The 23,644-nt window shown below is 35.4% G+C and overlaps 1 protein-coding gene across 2 annotated transcripts in view; it reads left to right on the forward strand.

The window, feature by feature from the left end:
- Positions 1–23,644, forward strand: part of GALNT3 (polypeptide N-acetylgalactosaminyltransferase 3) — a 50,422-nt gene that overhangs the window by 22,800 nt on the left and 3,978 nt on the right. For both annotated transcript variants that reach the window (XM_028122061.2, XM_088022131.1), the window contains exons 2-9: positions 4,499–5,119; positions 9,076–9,248; positions 14,029–14,178; positions 16,000–16,234; positions 16,721–16,838; positions 18,302–18,502; positions 20,937–21,068; positions 21,260–21,361. In XM_028122061.2, coding sequence (XP_027977862.1) covers positions 4,608–5,119; positions 9,076–9,248; positions 14,029–14,178; positions 16,000–16,234; positions 16,721–16,838; positions 18,302–18,502; positions 20,937–21,068; positions 21,260–21,361 — 1,623 coding nt within the window. In that variant the 5' untranslated portion in view covers positions 4,499–4,607. The remainder of the gene's footprint in view (positions 1–4,498; positions 5,120–9,075; positions 9,249–14,028; positions 14,179–15,999; positions 16,235–16,720; positions 16,839–18,301; positions 18,503–20,936; positions 21,069–21,259; positions 21,362–23,644) is intronic.

Raw genomic sequence — 23,644 nt, forward strand, 5'->3', positions numbered from 1 at the left:
GAATCCTGATACTGCACATTAGCAGCAAAGGACAGAAAAGTCATATAAAAATTCCTGGGAGATTTATGTTGGAATCTTCAAGTGATGAGCAGTTGATAAAAGACTATTCCCTTCTGAAATAATCTGAAAAGAGGAAAGCATCCTGTTCCTATGTTAGTAGACTCTGCTAGTGAAAGGTCTCAATCTGTTTATCCTCCATTGTTAAAAGCTACACTCTCATCCTCAATCTTTATTTCTAAAAGTAGGCTCTGAAAACAGTTGTGTGGTTTTTTTTTCCTTTTTAACTCATTTGTCCAGAAAACCTTACGTGATATGAAGCTATTTGTGGTTCTTTCCTTAGGTTTTTCCCTTATCTCCTTACATTTAGAATATCAATTCTTCTTTTTTTAAAAAATTATTTATTTTAGAGAGAGTGCACGCAAGCAGTGTTAAGGGCAGAATGAGAGGGAGAGAGAGACTCCTCAAGCAGACTCCCCTCTGAGTGCGGAGCCTGAGTCAGACCTCTATCCCAGAACCCCAAGATCACAATCTGAGCCGAAATCAGAAGTCAGCCGCTTCACTGATTGAGCCACCCAGGTGCCCCTAGAGTATCAATTTTTGACCCTTAAAGATCTTATTTCAGATAACTTAAGTTAAAAGCTCAGTAATTTAGTTCAAATTTGAACACAGTTGGGAGAATGCTACCTTTCCACTTAAACAAATGGCATTGGCCAAACCCCTTAATCTGTTTGACATTCAGTGTTTGTCAGTAAAATGGGAATGACTTCACAAGATTGTTGGAGGACTAAATGAGAACCTGTGTAATGTTAAAATATCAGGGACCTAATCAACATTTAACAGAAATGAATTATCGCTTTATTATTTCTAATAATAAATGAAATCTTGGTCCTTCTTTCCTTTTCCAGTCAAACCTATATTGAGTGTTCACTGTGTCACCAACATTCTGGTAAGTGCCAGAAAAACAACCATGAATGAGGGAGACACTATCTGTATCCTTCATGAGTTTTCCTTGACTCCCTCATTGGAGACATCCTAAACTAAAACCTACTAATTGAGTGACTTCTTTAGATAGACACACACACACAATGATAGGATTATTTGCCCAATTGATGAAGGACTTTTCTAGTTTATAATTTATTCCTAAAAAAAAAAAAAAAACTTTCTTCCAGCCGCCTCATTAATTCCATCCTTCTTTATCATTCCTGACCCTACCCACAAATATGACTTCTGGCATATAATATTTTGGGAAAACCATCATTGTTATAGAAGTATCTAGTTCTGTCATCTCCCTTTACTCTGTACTTTCCCTGGACCCTTTCCTGGTTTATGTGTTGTTAAAACATCCTAAGGAGATCATTCATTCCTTCTCAAATTCCTAATCTAGCTTACATCTGGCTGCTCAGGAGATCTAGTATCACTAGCAGCACTGGGGAAGGGGATTTTTTGTGGTTGACTCAGGGACAGGAAGGAGGGTGAACATAGGTTGATTTATATCTATTTATCAAACTGTGATTAAAGGTGATCAGGTAGTATTTCATAGGTGACCATTATCCTATGAAGCCTCAACTTTTGCCTGTTCTTATTTTCCTAGAACCTCTTAGATCAGGTTGTTGCCCTATTAATCTGAATGCACCGTAGATCCTAAGCCCTAGATCGTGGAGGCAAGACTATAACTAGTCTAGTGGATTCTCTGCCAAGATTCATTCCTGGTTTTGCACTAAAGCCCATTGGACTAGGTCTAGTGCAGTTTACTTTTAAAGATGAACCAACTGTCAAAGAATTAACATGTCTCAAGGGTAAAACTGCAGGTTGTAAAATCTATATCCACATGACATGGATACTTTATCTGTTAACCTGTTTTCCCTTGACTGTCCTCTATTTTGTTTTCATATTCCTCCTGATCTTTCTTTCCAGTTTCCCACCCCTTAAATGTAGCTATTTCTCTGGCCTTTTTACTGCATATACTGTAGGGAACTCTTCAGTACTCCAAGACTGACTCCCATATTTTCATCTCTAGCACAGAAAATCAGGGAACTTTTCCCTGATTTTCAGTCCTATATATCTTTTTGCTCATGAGAACTCACCTTGGAAGTCCTATCAGCATCTCAAATTTGTCTCCCCAACTGAACAAATTATCTAATCAAATTATCTAATTTCCACCCCAAGTCTACCCTTCTTCCTATATTCCCTGCTTTTGTTAATGTCATCACTTCAGCCATCCACCTTCCATTCTCCCTTTCTTTCACCAAGTCCTATTTGATTCTACTTCCTGTACTCCTGAATTAGTCCTCTCCATCCTTTCTACCTTCCTCATTTCTTTGGTATTCACCTTTACTGGTGCTGAGGAACCTGTGACTTATCTAAAACATAAATATGATTATGATTCTTCCTTAAAATCATCCATTTCCTTCCACTCAGAACAAAATTGGTGGATTCCAGACTCACTTTGTGTGCTAGTCTTTAAGTGACCTCCCAGTGGCCCCTCCTGCTATTTCCTATCTGTGTCTTCCACTTGGGCTGCCCATGTCTTGTCTTGCTTTTATGTCTTTGCATCTGTCATTCTTTCTTTCTCTTCTCTCTTGTCCACCTGCCTAAAAATTGCTTATCTTTCAAGTTCTGCTCACCAGTGTTATCTTTGGCAAAATTTCCCTAACATTTCTCCTGACCTCCCGTATTGCTTTCATAGTCTTCCATCTTAGCACATGTTTTATGGTTGCATGTTGGCATGCCATATTTCCTAGTCTCTGCTCCTTGAAAGTAAGAGCTATCTTTAATTTGGTAGCCAGAGCCTAGCACAACATTTGATACATAAGAATTTACACAGCAACATTTGTGTGGTTCTGAAACTATTTATATTATGTCTTCAAATAATATAAAAAGCTAACCAGGTCATTTTAATTCTTACATGCGGCTCTTGAAGCAACCCAAATTCAGTAGTATTGAAATCTCATTTTTATGAGCAATGTACATTATAATTGAGTTATCTTTTGAAGCCAAAGTGTCTTTTCCATACATACCTACGTACATACACACCTTTCCAAATAGAGGTAGTATATAGAACTAACTATTCAAGTTCTGCCTATTTTATTTATTTAGCTTAAAATGTCTTACTAAAGGCCAGAGAATCCATCTTAGAACTTGGCTTTTTAATTTTAAATTTAGCAATATCTTTGGAAGAGAAACTGAATAGTGTCAAATGTAGTTTTCACTTCTATAAATTAAATTTGACTTAAAACATGTTTAGGAATTAGGGAAAAAGTCATTTTCCTTCCCTTTTGCCCCTGCAAATAGGATTGAGTATAATGGTGCATGGTATGTAATTATATACTGAAACCTCTTCATATTGCCTTTTTTAAAACTTCATCATAAAGAAAATCAACCCTCACTGTGACTCAGGCTGTCATCAAAGTTCTCTTTTTTCTTTTTCTTTCTTTCATTTCTGGTGGCCCATATTAGAGTTTAATAAACATGTTGCTCTGTTCTTAAGGTCAACTACAAGCAGTATTTTATTAAACCAAATACTTCTTTTGTAACTCAGTGGTCTTTGTTGCCTTTTTAGAGTCACTTCAAGTAAAGCTTAGTGCCATCTTCTTTTTGCTGTTAGATTTTGTATTTGTGTGAGTTGTTGAAAATAGCTGTGGTTAAAGAAAAGAAAAGAAAAATAGCTGTGGTATAAAAATGCGATAGATGCTCTTAATTTTCTAGTCTTTATTGGTTCTGTCAGGATTCACAAGTATTATCAGGTAAACAAATTTGAGAGCATGCCAGTTTATAATCTTAACTGATTCATTTGGAGTAGAGGTTCATACATTGAGGGCAAATTCCATAAAATAAAAGCCACTATTTTAGATGTATGCCTAACAGTCCCTATATACCTTTGCTTTCTTATGGATTTCCCCCTTTCTTTATAATCAATTCAATGAAGTCTTTTGGCCCCTTGATCATTAAGATACCTTTTTAAAAATTCTCTAAATTTGTTTATAGAAATAATTATATGCCTATCATATAGTAAATGTTAGCCACAGTTTAAAAGGTATTTGTTTTTTTACTGGAGGGAAATCCCTAATGTTTTATAGCCTTAATAGATTATAGCTAATTATAGCAATGTGTTCTTCCAAAAGGGTAATTTTCTTTTTTTTTTTTTAAAGATTTTATTTATTTATTTGAGAGAGAGAGAGAGTGAGAGATAGAGAGCACGAGAAGGAAGAGGGTCAGAGGGAGAAGCAGACTCCCTGCTGAGCAGGGAGCCCGATGTGGGTGGGACTCGATCCCGGGACTCCAGGATCATGACCTGAGCCGAAGGCAGTCGCTTAACCAACTGAGCCACCCAGGTGCCCCACAAGTGTAATTTTCTTGAGGGCAAGATATCTTTGTATTTTTGTTAACCATAAGAGTATGTTGTTTATACCTTATGTTTAGTTGTTGCTTGAATGAATGAATTGACCCCTGCCTATAGGAATGAATAGCTACTAATGCCATTTATCATTTCTGTTTATAGGTATTACCATTTAATGAAATCTTCTTGCCAGCAGCTCTATGATAAAAAATATAAGTAACAGAGGAAACTATAACTGTTATTTGTCAAGTGGCAAGCTTTTAATGTCAGAATGGCTCACATAAAGCGACTAGTAAAATTACATCTTAAAAGACATTATCATAAAAAGTTCTGGAAGCTTGGTACAGTAATTTTTTTCTTTATAATATTTTTGATTTTAATGCAAAGAGAAGTAAGTGTTCAATATTCCAAAGAGGAATCAAAGATGGAAAGAAATATAAACAAAAACAAGATGTTTGATTTAATGTTAGAAGCTGTAAACAATATTAAAGACGCAATGCCAAAAATGCAAATAGGAGCACCTGTCAGGCAAAGCATTGATGCTGGTGAGAGACCCTGTTTGCAAGGATATTATACAGCAGCAGAATTGAAACCAGTTCTTGACCGCCCACCTCAGGATTCCAATGCACCTGGTGCTTCTGGTAAAGCATTCAAGACAACCAATTTAAGTGTTGAAGAGCAGAAGGAAAAAGAACGTGGAGAAGCCAAACACTGTTTTAACGCTTTTGCAAGTGACAGGATTTCTTTACACCGAGATCTTGGACCAGACACTCGACCTCCTGAGTATGTTGAAGAATGTTCGTTGTTTACTGTTTAACATTAGGGTTTCTGGGGAGGGGCTTTAACTAAGGAATGTGCTTGTTCTTCAGCCACACTGAGGCAAATATCAACAATTGCTGTTTAATTTGTTTAATTATGTTTTTGTTTAGTAATGAGGCCAACCATATCTATGCTTGGTGAGGCATTGCAGACATGAAAAGTTGTTACCTTACAAACTGGAAAACTAAATTTTAGATCTGACTGCTGTAGAACCACAAAGAAATCCTTTATTCTTAAATGCTATCGTTTTCTAACCTATTAAGTAGGGAATATGGGGCCGTTTTTATGGGAAATGTGGGAGGCGGAGGAGCTGTCTCGGTTCCTCTGTGTATTGCTATAGAATAAATAGAAATGTTTAAAAAAGTGCCAAGACTTTGGAGCTATTAGATAAGAATATTCTATGAACTAAGTCACAGACTTTGTGGCTACTTTCAGTACTGTAATTGTATTTCACAATGCGCTGTAAGCTTTTGTAACCTTTCTTTTAAGGACCAATATTGTCAAATTGCTAATTCAATTATGATTTTTTTTTCTCCAGAGTTTTGTTGAGTATCATATGTATACAGTTGTCTCCCTTTAGCTTCTGAGAGGCCAACATTGCTTTTTATGTCACTTTGTTTACATGTTACCTCAAGTACACAGTATTTTTACTATGGTTTCCCTCCAGATCCTACTATGCTCTCCTTAGTTAACCATTTTGTTATCTTTGAGGTTGTGTTCAAATGCTCTGTTTGAATTCAAATAGGCTAAAATAAATTCCACCACTTTCAAACCACCTGTTGATTGGTTGAAAGTGTAAGATAGACAAACTGCAAGCAAGCAATGCCTACATATTTGCTTTCTGGTTATGATAGAATTATATTTGGAAGTGAACCTGGAGAAAAGAACTTTTATAGACTTAAGTCTATGGCTTCACTCATATTTTTCTAGAGTTATGATCATGAATACCTGTTCTAACTATGAATCCCTCAATATTGAAGTTGTGTAGATTAGACTTCTGTCTCTCTCTTCTAATCTGTGTGATTCAAAGTTGAGGTGCTCATCATTTTTAAATGAGTGTGTGAAGAAACAAATGAATGTCTGTAAAATATTCTACCTTTATAACAAGGCACAGAATAGTTCCTTTCTTATGTTAATAGTTAAAATGCAGTATTGCATTTGACTGATTTGGGGAGAGGTCTTGATTAAAAAAGCAATCCACATCACAAATCAAGAAGCATAATTTTTATTCTTTGATGTGACAGTCAGTGTCAGCTCAAGATAAGTTTTCCCCCCCAATATAGAATTAAGGAGCTACAATAATATTCACTAATGAAATTACTGTAAGTCAAAAACAACTAAGCACTCAAAAGAACCTTTTTTGGGTAGGAATTGGATACCTAGAACTGTGAAGAACTGGTGAAGATTTAACACTTTCTTAGTTTAAATTTAACCTGTATCAGCAAGGAACACATTTTCTGAAGAATTGCTGATCTTTTCCATGCTCGTTAAAAATATAGATCCAGGGTCTCCCAAAGGCAGATGTTCATGTAATTGATAATTTAAGCCCATATCTATATGCTAGATTTTACAAATGGTTTGACTGGGAATATGCAGTCAGTTTGGTAAGTTATTTGATTTCACTACTTTAAATGACGTGAAAAAATTTCTAAAGTGTAAGTTTAACATGCTTTTTTATTGTTTCAGAATAATTGGGGTTTATAAAATCATACTGCGAAATTTTATTATCACTTGCATTAATGTTATAACATGACCCCTTTACTTGGTATTAGTAGTTATCAGTTAAGCAGATAAATCCTAGCTTAAACTGAGGGAAAGCCTTGTAAGATTAAAGTGATCATATTTTATTTATGAGAATTTTTGTGAGGTTTTATATTTAAAATTCCAAAACCTTTTGTAATTTTCAATATATGTTTATTAGTCCCATGACAAGTAAATGTAGGGAAATTTTTTTTTTAATCCCCAAACTCCTCCCCAAAATGCTTATAAGACAATTAAGTCATAAGGTTTTTTTTTTTTTTTAAAGGAAAATAGCATGGAGTTTTTAATAATTTTTACTTTTAGTTTATGTTGGTTTGTAAACCTTTATGTCTTAAGAATACAAGCTTATATTTAGTCATTTGTTTCTGTGTAATTGTGAGTCAAGAGTAATTACGAATAGGTAGTTTGTGTTTGGACTTTATTTCTAATTGGGAGTTTATCCAAAATTCAATCTAAAATAAATGGTTTGCTTTCATCTGTCAGTGAGGATGAATGTGATTATTTGCTTCTGATTATGCATAGATATTTGAAATCATGAAGGCACAAGAGAGCAAAATCACTTTCACTTATAACTTTCCTCTCCTTTTCTTACTCAGCAGTGTTGACACACTCTGTTAATACTTTATCCTCAATCTAATTCCTTTTTTTATCACTACAAATATTCCACCCTAAAGACCTCTTCTCAGAAAAGGATCTGAAACACATTCATACTGAGGTAGGGCTATGAGAATGATTCATGAGAGTTTATAGGGTGTCTCTCTGAGGATGGCTTTCCCAGGCCTTGGGTATCATACTGGGGGCTCTGGTTTCTCCACGGACCCTCACAGAGTATTTGAAGTGTGCTAGACTCTTATCTCCATAAGTGAATGATTTACTTCTTTATCTTTGGTTTTGAACAGCACTGTTTGTTCCCACAATGTATTTGTAGTGCCTTTTGACTGTGTGGGAGGATTTTATACTCTGTTTTCTAAAATTGTACAACCATTTATGATTTTTAAGTGAACTGAAAGATAGTTATTTTCTTTATTTATCTTTACCATAGACCACACATCTTTTGTGTCCCTGGGTCACTTTGTTTGGTTTTACGGTGGTCTGAAGCCCTCTACTATATGTTATATTTTTTGATCCCCATCTCAACTCAGTAGGCAAAGGACTAGGGACTGTGGTCAGCTTCAGTCTCAAAGGCTGGAGACCGTACCGATCCACCCACACCTAATGGCTTCACATGAAGATTATTTTCATTGAGGGAGATGTTATTAAAATGAATTAAAATAATTCAAGAATTAATCTTGAATTCATATTAAAAGTGAATTCAAGATTAATTTGTAACTAATGTGTTTAACTAATGGGTAGTACCATTAATCAGTCAAAAACTACTTAGGATCTCTCTCCTTGTGCCCATCAATGTTTCATAAGGTAACAGGATCACAGGACTTTTAACAAGGATTTAGGATTTTTATTTAAAATTCTTAAGTTTAGTATTTTAAAATGCTAGGTCTTATTTAAATAAACTATGGATCAGATTATCAGAGCAAGATCTTTAACACAGCATGGCATATGGTAGCAACTTAATAAGTCTTGCTGAGTCATAAACATAATAAAAAAACAGATTTTATGGTAAGCCATTTTTTCCCTTTTGGTTCAAGTATAGATTAAGTAAATTGATTTTAAAAACTTGAGAAATATTACATAGGAAAATAAGAATCTCTGCAAAGCTAAATATTCATTTAATAAAGTTACACTGTTTAAAAAATTGCAAGTAGTAAGAAAAAAGGATGATTTCTACAAGGAAGGAGAAAAACTTGGTTTTTATTTGAGCAGTTACAAGTATTTTCCATTTTTACAGGTTTGTGTCACTTTTAGGTTATTTTCCCTTTTTGAAATGCTATTTGTGTTTTATATTGTTGAGGAAACTTACAATAGCGTATTTTAATCCTTGACATGGAATCTGTATCAGTGGACATGATCTCTGTGTAAAAAAATTTGTTGTGATCTATTTATATTTCCATAGCATTAAGATCAACTTACATAGAAAAAATTTGTCCACTATTGTTCCTATGGTGATAAAGGTTAAATAATGATTATTTTAGTAATGACATAGCTGTGAAATAAAGTAATAAAATTCATAATTGTTCTTCTACTTCTTTGACTTCTTCTAGATGTATTGAACAAAAATTTAAGCGCTGTCCTCCCCTGCCTACCACCAGTGTCATAATAGTTTTTCATAATGAAGCCTGGTCCACGCTGCTTAGAACTGTCCACAGTGTGCTTTATTCTTCCCCCGCCATACTGCTGAAGGAAATCATTTTGGTGGATGATGCTAGTGTAGATGGTAAGAAAGCACATGCAAATTAGATTGTTTCCCAAGTAAATCCCGTGTGATGTTGTCCAAAGTCTATTTTATTATATTGTACTCTCTGTATGCCACCTCAGAACTTGAATATAATACCTTGAATGATACGTATGCTAGATGAAAGGAGAACCTAAGGGTGTCCATATTTAAATATTTTAGAGTTCAGAAATGTATGAAGTAGCATGATTCATAACTTTGGAAGTCCTCAGTGTAAGACTTTTATTGTAAGGCATCATGGTTAAGAACACAAACTTGAGCCTTGAGTCAGGCTGCCTTGGTTTGAATCCCAGCTCTGGTCCTAACCAGCTATGTAACTTGGGCAAATTACTTAATTCCTCTATGTCTCAGTTTCTTTCTCAGTAAAATGGGGAAAATGCCATATTTCATCAAATGTATTGTATAATACATCATTAGTTTATTTACCACTTGAATAAAAAACCCTCACAATTAAACAAAGATGCCATTGATTATAAGAAGTATCCAATTGTGCAGCGTAGAATTGAGGAAATACATAAGTAGTGCATAACTCCTAGGGTTGTTTTGAGGATTAGCTGAGTTAATATCAATAATATGTTAATAATATAAATGAGTAGTTAAAAATCATTAAAGAGTCACTACATTCTGTTTTACTTTGGCTGCTAAATATGCCAATATTGTTTACAAAGTTAACTAAATTCTTTAATGCATTTATACTTAAAGTCACCAGTCAATTGTCAGGTCCTAAATTATATATTTTAAATTGGAATCACAAGGCTAATCAGACAAATACCCTATGTTGCTAAATTTTCAAACATTACAAGTATTTTAAATATCAGTCAGATACAGATTATTTCAGTGATCACAGAATTTATTCCTGAATGAGTTGAGTTTGGATCCAAATTCTTTAAGGTCAAATTCCAACTCTATTACTTACTAGCTGTTTCTTCATCTATAAAATGGAGATAGTAATACTCTTTCATCAAATCCAAAGCAACATCTATTTTAAGATAAACCATTACTTTACATACTATGAAAAAAGAAAAAAAATACTGCTTGTTAAGTGACATGTCATCAATAACAAAATTTATCCAGACTTAAGAAATGATAATAAGGGGCACCTGGGTGGCTCAGTTGGTTAAGCGACTGTCTTTGGCTAGGGTCATGATCCTGGAGTCCTGGGATCGAGTCCCACATCAGGCTCCCTGCTCAGTGGGGAGTCTGCTTCTCCCTCTGACCCTCCCCCCTCTCATGTGCTCTCTCTCTCTCATTCTCTCTCTTTCAAATAAATAAATAAATAAATCTTAAAAAAAAAAGAAATGATAGTAAGTGAATAAAGCATAAAATTATTAACCTGGCTTATTTAATTATTTCTACATAAAATCCTAAACATTTCTATAATTTCAAAATATCACAAGTGAACTGAGATTATGTTTTGAAGTTACATTAACATCTAAGTGGAATAAGGTTGCTTATCACCAGAGATTTTTGACCTGGATGTGAAACCAGTTCACCAAAGGGGAAGTTTTATAATTCAAGTCTCCTCCTCATGGGTAACACTACATGCAGATCTCTGACTTGAATTTCCAATCCTCCTACCCAGGTTATATCACCACTTAATTGTAATCAACTAATTTATTTACTGCTTAAAATGTTCTGAATTTTTTCTGATTCTTTCTACTTGGTCTACAGTCCATAGAGTTTTGTTGTTGTTGTTGTTGTTGTTGTTTTTTGAGTTTTCCAAAGATTTATTGAAGCAGAAACAAGTTGGTCATACAGTCCATAGAGTTTTAAGTGACATTTGATTAAGTTCTGCATGTCTCTCATCGGTTTTGTCGTTAAAAAAAAAAAAAAAAAAAATTCCTGCTCTGGTTTTGCGAGCTTTCTTCTCAGATGATTTTTATTTTGTTTGATTTTTCAAGCAGTGAGAAATGGGGGCCACAGTAAGGCTACTTGTAGTAAGCCTTCAGTTGAAGGTAACTTCTATTATTTAATTGTACAAATTAACAGATTTCAAGGAAATCAGAAAGAAAAGTGGGGGCCCTGGGTGGCTCAGTTGGTTAAGCATCTGCCTTTGGGTCAGGTCATGATCCCAGGGTCCTGGGATTGAGTCCCGCACCCTGCTCCCTGTTCAGTGGAGAGTCTGCTCCTCCCACTGCCTCTCCCCTTGCTCATGCTCTCTCGCTCTCTCTCTCTCTCTCTCTCTCTCTCGTGCTCTTTCGCGCGCACACATGCATGCCCGCTCTCAAATAAATAAAATCTCTTTTAAAAAAACAAAAGTGATATCCAATCATAATCTTCCTATTTCATTTTAATTTTCTTTCTCTCTTAATCACTGTCTAAATAAACATGTTTATCTAATTATATCCATGCCAGAAATCAATTTTGAAATCTGACATTTTCATATAATATTAGCCCATTTCTTTCACCTTCAGAACTTTATTTTTGATGACCATGATGGACTAGATGCATTTTACTTAACCATTCACCTTTATTCACTCTACAGTGTTTAATGAATATCCTTGTGCTTGTGTTACTTTCCTCCATTTGAATTGTATCTTTGGGTAAGTTAGACTGCTTGGTCAAAGGGCCTAGATATTTTTTTTTTTTAAAGATTTTATTTATTTATTTGAGAGAGAGAGAAGGAGAGAGCATGAGAGGGAGGGAGGGTCAGAGGGAGAAGCAGACTCCCTGATGAGCAGCAGGGAACCCGATGTGGGACTCCATTGTGGGACTCCAGGATCATGACCTGAGCCAAAGGCAGTCACTTAACCAACTGGGCCACCCAGGCACCCGGGCCTGGATATTTTTATAATTCTTTATAATAATTAATAGTTTTCTTGGTGAGGGATATCTTTGCATACTAATATAATTAATTTGTCTTACTGAATAAATAGTCTATCTAATGATGAGTACCCACTATGGAAAATGTGTCCCTAGTCACTGTAAAGAAGTGTGTGAGGTAGAAATGATAATCCCTGATTTCAGTTGGTTTAGGGAAAAGCAGCAAAAATATGTGGATAATCAAGTGACAAAGATAGGCAAGTCCCAATGATAGTAAAACAAAAGATAATCAACATTGTCAGAGCGTAGGCCCTGTTTTAAATGCTTTATTTGTATAGTAATTTTTCATTTTATCCTCCCAGCAATCCCCTGTGAGGGTGTTATTATCCCCATCTTAGAGATAAACTGAGGTACAGGTAAAATAAAATAACTTACCTAAGGTCACACAGCTAAAAGTAATGGTGCTATAAATAGATAAACCCAGGAGATCAGATTTCACAGCTTTGTGCTCTTAACCTCACAAAAAGATGGGCACGGATGGGGACTGAATTTAAGGGGCAGATAAAAATTTATAGGAAGTTCAGAAGTTGTGGGTAAATGAAAAATTCCTTAACGAATCAAACAGTGAGACAGTTTACTGAAGGAATCTGTAGTGACTTCATTAAAAAAAAAAAAATCAATCCCCATTAAGACCTTTGAAATGTTTTTATATAAGTTTTTATTTTACAAGTCAAATCTATGGTTAAAACAGGAATATCCATGATTTCTATTTTAAGATAAATTACAATCCTGCTTGTCTTTCAGAGAATTAATTCTGAGGTACCTGAGAAGGCAGTTAAAAAGTTAGTCTATTACTCTGTGGCAACAGTGTTTAGATTTATTTTCCACAGAAGTTGTTCCTGGACTCTCACCTCCTTTATGAATGTTTAAGCTTTGAATAAGCAACTCATTTATCTGTACCACTGGAGAACAGGAAAAAAAAAAAAAAACATAATCACAGATAAAGTCATCTGTACTTGCTTCTGAAATCTGGCAGAAGCGAACATCTACCCTAGGACATTTATTGATGTTCTCAGCATTCCCAGATCTTTTTGAGGCTGTACTATGAGCCTAAGAAGGCCACCTGAGGAACTGTATTATATACTCAACAAAGAATCATGAATTTAATGGTGAAAAAGCAGACTTAAGTTGTTTCACGATCTGAGCAACACCTGACTGACGGGATTAATGTGTTTTCTTTTATCTACTGTTTTAACTCTTGCTTATCCTGTCTCTCATCCCAATTGGAACGTTGAATATCTTAAATTATATACCCATTAATAAGATTTAGCCTGTTTTTAGCTTCATTCCTCACTTTAACATGCTCCTTTCTTCTGTCATATTTTTATTGGAAAAAAAATTGTGTGTCAGGGGACTCCAGAGCTTTCAAAAATTTTATGCTGACTCTCTAAAAATATTCCCAAACTGCGATAGCCTTGGACTTCCCTATTTGCCATTTTCCTCAATGTTTTGGTTTTAAATTATTTTGATCACTGCCTAAGTATCAGAATCCTTTTGATATTTGTCATTTTTCTTTAAACTTCCAAATTTAAATCCCAATTTTAAAAAAGTGTCAAATATGTTTTTGGCCAAATTCAGTTTCCCTCACTCCCTTAGCTAATGTTCTTAGACCCCTAAATAAGTCTTCTTAACTCCTGAGGTCTACTCCATTTGAAGTCTCTGCTTTCTCCCAAATATATTTATTGATATTTCATGTACAAGAGAAGTCTGTGTTATAACGTTTTGTGTTATAGTAGTTCAGAAGTTAAGATTTGCATATATAACTATATTTTTTTCATTAAAGAGCTAAATATACAATTTTCATCTTAACGGAAGAGCGTGTGCAACTGTTAACAAATGTGGAGATATCATTGCTCTGTGGTTTTTTTAATTAGCTTTCATGTGTTATATATGAATATAAACTTAGGAAGAATTAATCCTGATTTTTTTTTTCTTACAGAGTACTTACATGATAAACTAGAAGAATATATAAAACAATTTTCTATAGTAAAAGTAGTCAGACAAAGAGAGAGAAAAGGTCTGATCACTGCGAGGTTGCTAGGAGCAGCAGTTGCAACAGCTGAAACACTCACATTTTTAGATGCTCACTGTAAGTATATATGTACAGACATAGTTGTAACATTTTCCCTCTGCTTCCCTCCAGTTTAAAAATTGAAGAAGACTTTTCTCTAAATGACTAATTGTATTTTCTTTAACATCATTTTCAACTGGTGATTATAGCAATGACGGCCGAAGCAGATTACAGCTCTGGGTAGGAACCCCCTTTAACTTAATGCAGTTCTTACCCGCTCTGTGTTTTAGGCTCCTCAACTCCAGTATCCTTCAGTGACCAACTTCCCCAGCAAGTTATCCTTGCCTGGGCTTTTTTTCAGATGCTCATTCTGTCAAAAAAAAAAAGAAAAGTTTTTCCTTATTACTGTTGATTCTTACAGTTTAAAATGAATGGAAGTTTTGTCCTGGTCCTGATACTTTCAATTTCTGTATTTTAGTTCTTTTTTCAAAGATTTGCAGACTCCTCTTGTGCTGTGTTCCAACCTCTTCTGGCATTTTTCTATGAATATTACCAATTTTTGTTTGTTTTATTGCTACTGTTTTTTTCCTTTTCTTTTTTTAATGGTTTTTTTCTCCAGCGTCAATGATTTTAAATAAAGTATATAGCATTTTTAGAGTCCATGTTTAAAGTGCATGTTAGGGAGGGGCGCCTGGGTGGCTCAGTCATTAAGCGTCTGCCTTGCTTCGGCTCTGGTCTTGATCCCAGGGTCCTGGGACTGAGTCCCGCATCGGGCTCCCTGCTCTGCGGGAAGCCTGCTTCTCCCTCCCCCAGTCCCCCTGCTTGTGTTCCCTCTCTCCCTGTCTCTCTCTCTCATTCAAAAAATAAGTAAAATCTTAGAAAAATGAAAAAATAAAAAAAATAAAGTACATGTTAGGAATTACTAAAATGTCACTTAGTCCCTCAGCTATAAATTTAGTGGGTTATACTCTTTGTATGAGCATTTAATTTTGAATTGAATTGACTAGCCCTTAGATTATGTTTGACCTGGCAAATGGTTTTGGTTATATGCTAATTGTTACGGAGGGCTTTTGGATTTGCTTGAGTCTTTTTAGAGTTATCATATCCAGTACTTTCTTAATACCTGGCTCTTAAATGAAGAGAGAGGTGTTTTAAAAAGGAAATGGTTCATTCTCCAATATTTCCTCTCCTGGTCCAAAATTACAATTATGTCAGACTGGGCATTCTTCCTTTCAGGCAAATGTATTTGATGGATCTCCATGATACCAAGTGGTCCTCCTAATAACTGCCAGACTCTGCCTGATGGGGAAACCTGGGTAGGACTGAATCTCCTGAATTCTGTGTGTTAAGTGAGCCTGGCCAGGCCAAGACTTTTTTTATGGCTTTCCTTTGCCCCCACTTTCCATTAGGGCTGGGGCAGGTTTGAATGGTCCTTCTCCAACTGCTGAAATCAAAATATTCTGACTCCTTGACTTATTTTCTCCTAAGACTCAGAGAAATGACGATTTTTATTACTATACCTTACTCAGGGAGAGTTTAATAAATCAGAACACTTCTGGGTTTAGGTGGCATGGATCAGCAAGAAGTTACCTTTGACTCATAGCTCGTTTCAGAGGGAAACACAGCATCTGAAACTTAAATACTCCAGTGTCATTTTACTTCCTCACTGAGGCAAAAAAAAAAAAAAAAAAAAAGATCATCTCCTGTATACAAGCTTTCCTAAATATGCTGAATCTCACTTTACCCTCATCTTATCACAAGAAACCTTTAAGAAATCTCCTCAATGTTAAATGTTCAAAACACAATTGACTATTATTCGTTTCTCTAAACTGTCTTCAAAAAACAAAGGAGAAAACCCTCATGTTTTCACTGGATTGAATAGAATTATGTTCCTTCCAGGTGAGTGTTTCTATGGCTGGTTAGAACCTTTGTTGGCTAGAATAGCCGAGAACTACACAGCAGTTGTGAGTCCGGATATTGCATCCATAGATCTAAACACGTTTGAATTCAACAAACCTTCTCCTTATGGAAGTAATCACAACCGTGGAAACTTTGACTGGAGTCTTTCATTTGGCTGGGAATCGCTTCCTGATCACGAGAGGCAAAGAAGGAAAGATGAAACCTACCCAATTAAGTAAGATGATTGCTCTCAAAGTCTTATATGCAGTTCAGTTATTTATACATGTAATCACTCTTTCCTTTTTACAGTTTTTGCCTCCAAGGTAATTCACACTAACGAAATAAAGAACATACACATTCTATGTAGGGAATAAAAAGCCATTTATATATATATATTTACTTATGCATGATATTACTGAGTAGGAGGTAGAAGTAAGTGAGGTCTTTCATCTTCCTCATAATCATTACTTCAGAATCTTTAGGCTTGGTTAGAAGACACTTCATAATTTTGTTCTGCTGGGAAAGGATATTTAAACTACTTCCCTTCACCCCCGCAAAACTTGACTCTGAAGATAGCATTTTTAGTTTTTGTTAACCTATGTAAAACTTTTGAAATTGTGATCGCTCTTTAATTTGGGAATTTGATTCAGTTGCTCTTTAAATAAATTCCTCTTTCTTATTTAATTTTTATAATGAAGTTTGACAATGGATTATTTTTCAGAACACCCACTTTTGCAGGAGGCCTTTTTTCCATATCAAAAGAATATTTTGAATATATTGGAACTTACGATGAAGAGATGGAAATCTGGGGAGGTGAAAATATAGAAATGTCTTTCAGAGTAAGTTTATAAATATAGTACATATTAAACAGTAAAATACACATTTTGTTCTAATTGGCTGATACAGATTATCATAGATGTGTGCAGTCTTTACTTTTTGTGCTTTTCTAAAATTTAATTGCTAGAAATTTTAGAATAAGGGTATTTCTTTTAAAATGTAACTCATTGCTGCCAGTGTAACAAGAGGAATCAGTTAAATGCCTGTGTTCAGCCAATAGCACCAATTAATGCACTTGTAGCTATTGAATTCCGGCCAAGATAAATATAATTCAATCTAGTGCTTCAGGAAATGAGTTGATTATCAAGGGAGTCAGAATGGAAAAACATTTGTGTATAATTTTAAAAGACATTAACTCTTTGCATTAAATGAGCTTTTTTTTTTTCCTATGCATATTAAAAGTTAATATGAGAAACAAAACAAAAACTTTGGATGGTCTCCACATACACTTATTTGATTTCATGAGTTCATTTTCTGTAAAGACTGTCATTCATTTTTCATCTTTTAGACTGGAATGTAGTGGGAAAAGAACTGAACTAGGAGTTAGAAGATTTAAGTTTTAGCTCTGGCTCCATCACATAATGGCAATGATGATCTTAGCCAAATTGGAACTGCTCAAGGGAGGGCCTTTTTTTATTCATTTAAGTATTCCCAACCCCTAACACATGTTAGATTTCAGGCACAATTTGTTGAATTAAATATGCCACTGAGTTTTCTCATTTGTTTAAAAAAAAGAATATGACCTCTTGCCCTAATACTAGTACAGACTATTTAAACACGTCTTCATTTTAGATTTTTTGCTTAGTGACTATGGCAGAACTGATTGCTGTATTAAAGATATTTAAGTGAGTAGGTATTGATTTAATAGATTATTTCCCAAATAAGTTTTTTGACTATCCTATCTCTAAATAGGTATCAGTTTTTTATAATGACCAACTACTTCACAAGATTGTACTTGGGTATTATCTGGAATTGTTTTCTTAATTACAAAATTGAATATGCAAGGGGTAAATAGAGTCTGGGTCCACTTACTCCGAGACTGCGAGTTCCTGCCGTAGAAGAGAGAATCTTTGGTTCAAGTGAAGTGACCATGTAGCTTGTATAAGAAGGTAGAAGTCAAATACAAAAGAGCCTTTGGTCTTTGGTATATATTAAAGAGCTTGCATAATTGTTTGCAAAAAAAAAAAAAGAAACGTGGGGCTTTGTTTTTATGAAAGATCTGAAATCACTATTTTATTAAATTACTTTCTGAAGATATGCCTTTTTGTCTTTAGTTTTTGTACCATTTCATAAAACTGTTTTTTATTATTTAAGAATTTAAGTTGAACTGGAGGGGATGGAGACTATTTGTGGTTATAATAAATTTCTATATTTTATTTTTATTAGTATCTTAAAGATGAACTTAAAAGCAGCACTTTGGTTTTGTAAATATACTGTAAATTAAACAAATATCATTAATTATCAGGTATGGCAATGTGGTGGGCAGTTGGAGATTATGCCTTGCTCTGTTGTTGGACATGTTTTTCGCAGCAAAAGCCCTCATACGTTTCCAAAAGGCACTCAGGTGATTGCTCGCAACCAAGTTCGCCTTGCAGAAGTCTGGATGGATGAATACAAGGAAATATTTTATAGGAGAAACACAGATGCAGCAAAAATTGTTAAACAAGTAAGTTAGAGCTAAATAATTAAATTACAATTAAAATCCATACCAAGTTCACATATTCTCTTATTTGAGTCAGTTCAAGTACAAAACATTGTAAAAAATTATGTTTGAAGTTGGTTTTTTTAACTCAGAATATATCTTATTGATGCCAGGTTTTTTCTCTTTTTAAGGAAAAGTCAAGTAAGCTGCTTTTTAAAAAATTTAGGCATTTCACTTGATGTTACTCTTTAAATATGGAAGATATTTCGTTTTTGTAACTGCCTTGGTTCAGGATTTTCCTCAAAGAAAAGTAAGATTAAGTGGAACCACTTTTAACTGGTTTTAGGTGATGAAATTAACACCTAAAGAAAGGTGCTAAGTGGCTTTTTGAACTGGGGATGGACACAAGAGTCAGAATGTGGCAGGAGAATAAATCAGGAATATCAAGGCTTTTAAAAAAATTTTTTTAAAAGATTTTATTTATTTATTTGAGAGGGAGAGAGCACAAGCAGAGGGGAGAGGGGAGAGGCAGAAGGAGAAGCAGACTCCTCGCTGAGCAGGGAACATGATGCGGGACATGATCCCCAGACCCCTGAGATCATGACCTGAGCCAAAGGCAGACGCTTAACCAACCGAGCCACCCAGGTGCCCCAAGCCTTTTTTTTTTTTTTTTTATTTCAAGTTCTGGTTCCACTGCTTGCTGGAGGGGTTACCTTGGCAAAGCCCCTTTGAGACTGTAGAATGGGATGACACTTCATAGGGTGGTTGAGAGGTTGGCCCAACATGGGGTGTGTGCTCAGCCAACCTTCTCTCTGCTTCTCCGTCTTGAGAGGTGAAATACTTGCCTTTCTCCCAGAGTAGTCATGAAATAAAGAAGTAAATGTTCACAAATGTATGGCACTGTTGTTACTGACCTGTCATGGATAAAAGCTCTGCAGAATTGTGATGCTTAATACATTGGCACTGAGGTCCAACAGGTTCAATATTGGTTGTGGTAAATGAACTAGACGTTTTAGGAGTGTGCCTCAGTGAATGGCACCAAACTCTTTGTAAAAAACAGTGCTGATTTGCAGGGGGTATATATTGAGATTAAAGGGCATTAACATTTTGACTGTTACAACAGAAGGTCTGGTTACCTCTTTCCAGCTTTTCTTTGGTCTCCAGTATCTCCCTGTAACATGTTAGTAAGATGCAAAGTCAGAGCACTACTGGATTAGATTGTTATCTGTTTATCTAAGGCCGGCAGGACAAAGTGGGCAGACTGTGTACTGCACACGGGTACTTGGTTAAGCAGGCAGGTGGACGCTAACTGCAGCTTACACTCCCTTGTCACCCACAAAGGGGCAAGCAAGCCAGTAAACCCTTGTTTTTACCACAGGGCAAACAGATCTTGTGATAAAATGCATAAGTTAGCCAGAGTCCTTTAGAGTTTAACCCTTTTTGCTAAAACCTCTGGATTCAAGACATTGATGTTGGCAGAGGAAATATTTACCTTAATTGAAATGGTAAGTTTGAGCGTTTAAACTTTGTATATATTTAGGTACTAAATATAATTTTTCTTTAAAATTTTTTCTATAGACCAAATACCTTTGCAGTTTAATAGTGTTCTTTAAAAAATTTTTTTCTTAGTCTTTTTAAAATAAAGGAAAATAAAATGCAATTGATTAAAAACTTGCCTTTTTCTGTGACTACTTTGTTATTGTAAGAGTAACACCCTTAAAACTAGAAAAAAAATTATGCCCAACTGTGTTGTCTTTTGTAGTCTTGACTAGAGAAGAGATACAAATTAGATTGTATTGGCAACTGTTTCTTTATTTTATTTATTTAATTTTTTTGTAAAGAGAGAGAGAGTGTTGGGGGGCGAGGGGCAGAGGGAGAGGGAGAATATATATAAAATATATAAGTAGCTTAAATACTCAAGCTTATCATTTCAATTAAGGTTAAATATTTTCTCTGCCAACTTCAATTAGTGCAGAGCCCAAGGTAGAGCTTGATCCCACGACCCTGAGATCATGACCTGACCTAAAATCAAGAGTCATGCTTAACTGACTGAGCCACCCAGGTGTCCCAGCAACTGTTTATTTATACCTGCTTCCTCACACCTCACTTCACAGATAATTTTTGGGTGTAAAATGAAGATTTATTTTGGATTCTCCCACTACCATTTCTCTAAAGATCTTTGCCCCAATAAGGGTGGTTTGGTAGCACAAAGAAAGAAAGAATAAAATAGCCTTATGTCAGCACCCACAGTGGTAACTTGATTCTCTTTCAAGGCAGAAACAAGCAGGGAGGCGTAGTTGTTGCCTGAATAAATGGTGAATGCAGTTAAATTGCATCTTGCATTTTGGCCCAGAATTCTTTTTTTAAGACCCAAATATAAACACAAATCATAGCATTTGAACTCCTTTGTCAGTGCTGTTTTGATTAGGCATTCTTTTTCCTTCTCATCTTTCTCCAGAAATCATTTGGTGATCTTTCAAAAAGACTTGAAATAAAGCACCGCCTTCAATGTAAAAATTTTACATGGTATCTGAACACTATTTATCCAGAAGCATATGTGCCAGACCTTAATCCTGTTATATCTGGATATGTGAGTATGTTCGGCTCCTTTTTACTTGGTATATGCCTCGCCACAAACATTTACATGGTTCAGGGAAAATTGGTGGAATACTTTCTGGTTTATGGCTTTTGAGATTTTACATTACTATTGAAATTAATTGAAAAAATAGATCAACCACATAGATTAAAATTTTTTTCTATAACTTGAAAATTTTCCTTCAGATTAAAAGCGTTGGTCAGCCTCTGTGTCTGGATGTTGGAGAAAATAATCAAGGAGGCAAACCGTTAATTTTGTACACGTGTCATGGACTCGGGGGAAACCAGGTGAGCCCTGAACTAGAAGTCCTCCCTTTTCACTGACACAAACACGAGTAGGTTGTTAGAAGTCCCAGATCAGCTTTGTATTCAGGTAAATGGCTGTTTAAAATGTTTTAGGTTAAGTCTGGCAATTAATATTAAAGTTGCTGAGTAGTTGATTTTGACTCTCCTTCTGACTCTGAAAACAACTTGAAGTGGCTTACCCATTCAGTAGAAAGGCAGATGAGAAAATAATAGAATAAAGCCATTTGAAGTTAAAAAATGGGATCTTCTATGTGGATCTTTGATGTTGGGGGACTACTGGCAAGGTGATTTTGCAAAATTATACATAAAGGCTATATTTACTCAACTGCATTCAATAGCAAATTATATTAAGTGTTAATACCAAAAGAGCAGTATTAGAAGTTATCTTTGTGGGTCATGATATTATTTCAGTATGTTGTTAAGTAAGGGCATGTTCTTGATTATCCTTCACTGATGATATAGCTGCTTGTTGCCACTCTTTGACTGTTTCAACAATCAAGACTCAAATGTTACATGTCACTCTTTGGCCTACTATGGGTACAGAACTTAGGAAAATATCATTTCTAGTGTTTAGCTTCCTTGCCTTGCCTTTTACAAGTTAACTCCTGGAAAGATTGGACTCTCTCATTTGTTCATTCAACAAATTCACTGAGTGACCCCTGCATGCCAGATGGATATTCTGCTGGGTTCAAGCAATTTAGATTTTGACTCCTTCAGGAAATCTACATTTCAACGCCAGTGGTCACAGTCAGCCTGAAAAGATCTGGGATAAAGCATTCAAAGTACTTCAAGAGTATGAAGGAGGGCATATGAATGAATTAGACTGGGTGCCCATACGTTTTCCTTGGAGAGAGGACATTTGAAAACATTTTTTGGAAGGTGCATAGGAGTTAGTGAGGTAGCTGATGAGAATGAGAACAGGATGAGAAGAGTATGAAGAGGAAGGTACAAAGGGGAGGAGCTTGTGTGTCTTTTTTTCTGTGAATTGCAGGTATTTTGGTAGAGAGTCCAAGATGGGTGTAGAGGATTTTTGCAATATTAAATACTCATGATGTCCTATTTTAAGAGGATGGAACTTTGGTGATGTCAGCTTTAAGAAGAGTCAGTTTATCTCCTGGTCTACCCTCTTCCATGTTTCTCCCTACTCATTAGCCTCAGCTTAATTTAGTTCCAATCCCTGCTCATCCAAATGAACCAATCTACTGAGGGTAGGTGACGCAGACACCCAGAAGCCATAGCTAGTGAACATGATCCATCTCTGGATGATTAAGGTGTAATTCTGAAATGGGATGAAGATACACACACAGATATATATATATACACATGCATATATATCTATATACATGTATATGTCTACATATGTGCATATATGTATATATACACATACATATTTTAAAATTCCTTCTATATATTAAAAGAAAAATAATTATATAAGTAATCACATTCTTTTGGAAATAACACTGGACTATGCTAGTTAAAATTAAGGTTTTGGACAATGAGAATTATTGTGTCATTTGTAAAAACCTCATCACTAAATGTAAATACTTACAGACTTAGCCAGGCTTCCTCTAGCATTACATTTATTTTATCATAAAAGTTAAAAATATATGTTGTTTATATGTTTTTCTCTTGTCATTGCCATAAAGATGTTTTTATAGTCTTGTCTCTAAAATAATTTGTAAATTATAAATACAATATAGCTGTCTTTTAAAAATTCCATTGAGAATGGAGAAGTAGTTCACATATTCTTTCAATAAATTTTTGTTTAGAGCCTATAATGTCACTTGCACTGTTACCATAGTGAAAAAGGCAAAATCTCTACCTTGTGGAACTTGTGATCTTGAAGGAAAAGGAAAAAATATGTAATTTTGGGCATAAAGAAACAAGAAGCAGGATAGGTGGATAATGTGAACCTAGGGAGTGGGAGAGGGGTTTGTTTTCGGAGGTTCAAGAAGACCTCTTTGAGAAGGTGACCTTGGAGCAGAGCCCTAAAGGAATTGGAGAGGAACCGTGTTCCAGGAGGGGCGCATCCTGGCAGAGGGAGTACAAGGCTAGAGGCTGGTGGCGGATCAATGGAAGAGTCAGAAAGCCAGTGTGTGTCTGCAGCAGAGTGGTCTAGGAAGGTGGGAAACAAGGTCAGAGAAGTCGATAAGGCACCTGGTCATAGAAGGCTTTGCAGGCCTCCCCTAGGAACTTGGATTTAATTCTCAGTGTGACAGAAGCCATCTGAGGGTTTTGAGCAGGAGAATAGTATTTCCCGGTTTA

This window comes from Eumetopias jubatus, unplaced genomic scaffold (assembly GCF_037043125.1).
Source record: "Eumetopias jubatus isolate StellerSeaLion01/CBP00866 unplaced genomic scaffold, mEumJub1_p1.0 scaffold_3, whole genome shotgun sequence".
Taxonomy (NCBI): Eukaryota; Metazoa; Chordata; class Mammalia; order Carnivora; family Otariidae; genus Eumetopias; species Eumetopias jubatus.